The following is a 3,898-nucleotide window of genomic DNA, read 5'->3' on the forward strand; positions in this document are numbered from 1 at the left end:
AGAGAGAGAGAGGGGGAAGATTTCTCAGAGAAGAGAGCAAGAAGAAAAGGTTTGAAATGAGAAAAGAGAAGGACAGGTGGATACACTGAATATCTCGAGTCACACACATATATATATATATACTGTATGTATGTGAATGTGTGTATATATTTGAGTATATTGGGTCGGTTAGGAACCAGTGTGAGCTCGTTTCTAAACCCCTGCCTTTAATTAATTAGGACCAGTTTTATGTTTGGTGATAACGTGAGGCTGCGCAGAGGGAATTTCGGCGTCATTACCAGTCATGATCGTGTCCCGTCTGCTCGTACCTTTACATCATGGGAGCGAAAGAACGGCTCGGCACAGCGATGATGCGTGTTGTGGAACGCTGCGGCGACGATGGCGGCTCGAACTGCCTCGATCTTCTCCTGTGTGAGCATTTCAACACCTCCTGCGGACTTCTTTTTCAAGGCTGAATCTGTTTCTTCGAGATAAGCAGACGGGACACATTCTATTATATTACATTGATTTGGTTGATTTATTAGTAGTAACAGTAATACATTGCTGAGATTATACACATTTTCTTCCATCTTTTCCTTCTTCCTAATAACTGAACTCACGGACTGTATAAACTCTGATTGGCTAGTCTGACTGTGATTGACAGGTAAGTGAGAGTAAGCCCCTCCCACTCAGTTTTGTTCCTGATGCGCTCTCAGGGAGAAGAACGAGGCCGTGAGCGTTACACAACAACCATCAGGTCCTCCGTTACGTTGTTTTTTTTTTAACTGCAGGGGAAAAAAAGGGAGGCATCGCTGCTGTTTCCTCCTCGTGAACATGAATAAGATCAAAGGTCATCAGTCCACCTCACTTTTTACCTGCGTCAGGTTTTCAACAAATGAGATTTTTTTCTTTGTGCTTTGGTGGAACACTTTTTATCTAATTAGAAAACCAGTCCAAGTATACAGCATTACACAAGACACCCACACCACACACACCCACACCACCCTGATTGACACCCATCAACATGATAAATGTGTATCTCATGTACGCTCAACTCAAGATCTGTGTGTGTGTGTGTGTGTGTGTGTGTGTGTGTGTGTGTGTGTGTGTGTGTGTGATGCTTGTCTGTGTCTACCTTTTTACTTTCCTCCTATGTATGTATGTACTGTACATACATACATAGAGGAAAGTAAAGAAAGTATGGATGGAAGGATGGCGTATGTTGATGTAGATAGTAAAGTGTGTGTTTTGTTCTCAGCACATCCACGGTCATAAAGGCCCCATCACTGCCGTATCCTTCGCTCCGGACGGACGCTACCTGGCAACCTACTCTAACGCTGACAGCCACATCTGCTTCTGGCAGGTAAGGAGACACTGAGCTTCAACTTAGGACACACACACTTACATACACACACACACACACACACACACACACACACACACACACACACACACACACACACACATACATACACACACTGACCGAATATCTTGAGTCAGTGATAACATGCAGGGGCTTTATTACTGCCCCTAATACACTGTACATCTGTAGGAACGACTCTGAGCAGGGTACTATGTGTGTGTGTGTGTGTGTGTGTGTGTTGGAGCTTGTGTGTTTCCAGGCGTCGAGCTCTGTCTCCTTCTCTCCCTGTGTTTCATTGAAGGCGACAGATCGTCTGCAGTGTGCATCTGTCTGGAACTGTGTGTGTGTGTGTGTGTGTGTGTGTGTGTGTGTGTGTGTGTGTGTGTGTGTGTGTGTGTGTGTGTGTGAGAGAGAGAGAGAGAGAGAGAGAGAGGGGTCACTATATGTCTTTGCCTCAGTGTTTTGCATGTGTCTGTAGACTAACCGACTCTGACCAGACAAACGCTTCTCTATCTATCTGTGTGTGTGTGTGTGTGTGTGTGTGTGTGTGTGTGTGTGTGTGTGTGTGTGTGTGTGTGTGTGTGTGTGTTCTGCTTCTCTTACACCTGCTCATGTTCAGATCAATGACTCCGAGTCTCCTCTGGGTTTAGAATTGTGCATATTCCTCAAACACACACACACACACACACACACACACACACACACATTAGTTGTGTAATTGTTTTATAGTTTATTTGCTTTCTGACACAATTCACATCTTACTGACTTCATTTCTGACTGAAGTGTGCTGAATTACTGACTCACTCACAGACTAAACTACTGACTCATCAATGGACCGACTTACTGACTCCTTGACTTAATTACTGACTCATCTACTAACTAAGTAATTTTCTAATTTAATTATTGACTCATTAATCTACTGACTTAATGACTGACTCACTGAAATACCAATGCACCTACTGACTAAGCTTTTAACTGACTCGCCTACTTACTGTCTCACTGATTTACTTTCTAAATTACTGACACTTTTTTAATTACTGACTCATTGACTTAATTACTGACTCACCTGCTGACGGAATTACAGACTCCTCTCCCGACTTACTGAAATACAGATGCACCCACTTTCTAACTTACTGACTATGAATTATTATTATTATTATGATTATAATCACTGACTCAATTACTGACTCACCCACTAACTGACTCATCTACTGCCTCACTGACTCACTTTTTTTAACTTACTGACTCGGGAACGTGAGCTTTGCTTTTCAGCTCTAACACATGCTGGTATTTCAGATATGATTTTCCAAAACTCACAAAAGAATCATGTGTGTGTGTGTGTGTGTGTGTGTGTGTGTGTGTGTGTGTTTCTGTTGCTCTCTAGATGAACACCTCACTCTTGGGCAGTATAGGAATGCTAAACTCCGCCCCTCAGCTGCGCTGTATTAAGACCTATCAGGTGCCCCCGGTGCAGCCGGCGTCTCCCGGCTCTCAGAACTCCCTCAAACTGGCTCGTCTCATCTGGACCTCCAACCGCAACGTCATCCTGATGGCCCACGATGGCAAAGAGCACCGCTTCATGGTATGAGGAGCCCACGCCCGCACCGAGCCCACGCTCCCGTGGAGAACTTCAGAACCACGGACCTCCGAGCGGAACCGACCCCGGGCCGTGTCCGGGAGAACATGTCTTATCCGACACTTTTTCGTGTGTTTACATGGCTGTTTTTTTTCCTCTTCCCATTCCGTCTTTTATTTAAATCACTTCTAAGTGTACTCGTGTGTCCAGTAGATGGACTTTGGACAATCGTCGTCTCGAGTCGTAAACGGGTCAGAGGTCAACAGGGGACTTTTTATGATATGAAGGGATGCGACGGGAGGTTTTTTTGTTTCATTTGCACCAAGCGAATGTGTTTCTGGCACATAACCTGTTCTCCCTGGGGCCCTTGTGGTCCTCCTTCTACCTATCGCTAGTACCCTTGTGATCCGTGTGTGAGCTCTGAAATTGTTCCTGCATGAGGTACTGAAACTTTTCTCACATTTCATACAGACCGTAAAATGGACCAGAGCCACTTCCTGCGTAGGAGAGGGGTGGAAAAAAAAGATATCAGTCTACGTCTTGGTTTGGCAGGAAGTCCACAATCGGGACACTTCCTGTTTGTTTTTGCGACCTTCCTTTTTCCACAGTGGAAAATATTCCACGTCGGACAAAAAAAAAAAAAAAGTCTAATGTCGTTAATGAATAAATAATTGTAATTATTGGGAGATCGCATTAGTAAATCTACTTCCTTCTAGACAATTGATATCACCATTTCCTGTTTTAGGCATAGATGATAGATATGACCACTTCCTGTCAGCAATTCTGACCACTTCCTGCATTCCCCTAGTCAAAGATTCGGACCATTTCCTGTCTGGCTGTAGTCGGCAAACCCACCCTGGTTTAAGTTTTTATGGATCTCTCTGACAGTGTGGGAGTGGCCTTCAGTCTCGGTCTGACTTGTGACAGTGTGTAGTGGATGAACATTATCATATCACGTGTTGTTGATCGGTACATATTCG

General features: G+C 44.3%; 1 protein-coding gene across 8 annotated transcripts in view; it reads left to right on the forward strand.

Moving 5' to 3' along the window:
• The window catches only part of wdr7 (WD repeat domain 7), a 99,427-nt gene extending 96,371 nt beyond the window's left edge, over positions 1-3,056 (forward strand). For all 8 annotated transcript variants that reach the window (XM_083563656.1, XM_083563650.1, XM_083563652.1 and 5 more), the window contains 2 exons: positions 1,238-1,342; positions 2,727-3,056. In XM_083563656.1, the coding sequence (XP_083419782.1) occupies positions 1,238-1,342; positions 2,727-2,930 (309 nt within the window). In that variant the 3' untranslated portion in view covers positions 2,931-3,056. The remainder of the gene's footprint in view (positions 1-1,237; positions 1,343-2,726) is intronic.
• Positions 3,057-3,898: the final 842 nt, after the last annotated feature.

This window comes from Silurus aristotelis, assembly GCF_946808225.1.
Source record: "Silurus aristotelis genome assembly, chromosome: 16".
Lineage (NCBI taxonomy): Eukaryota > Metazoa > Chordata > Actinopteri > Siluriformes > Siluridae > Silurus > Silurus aristotelis.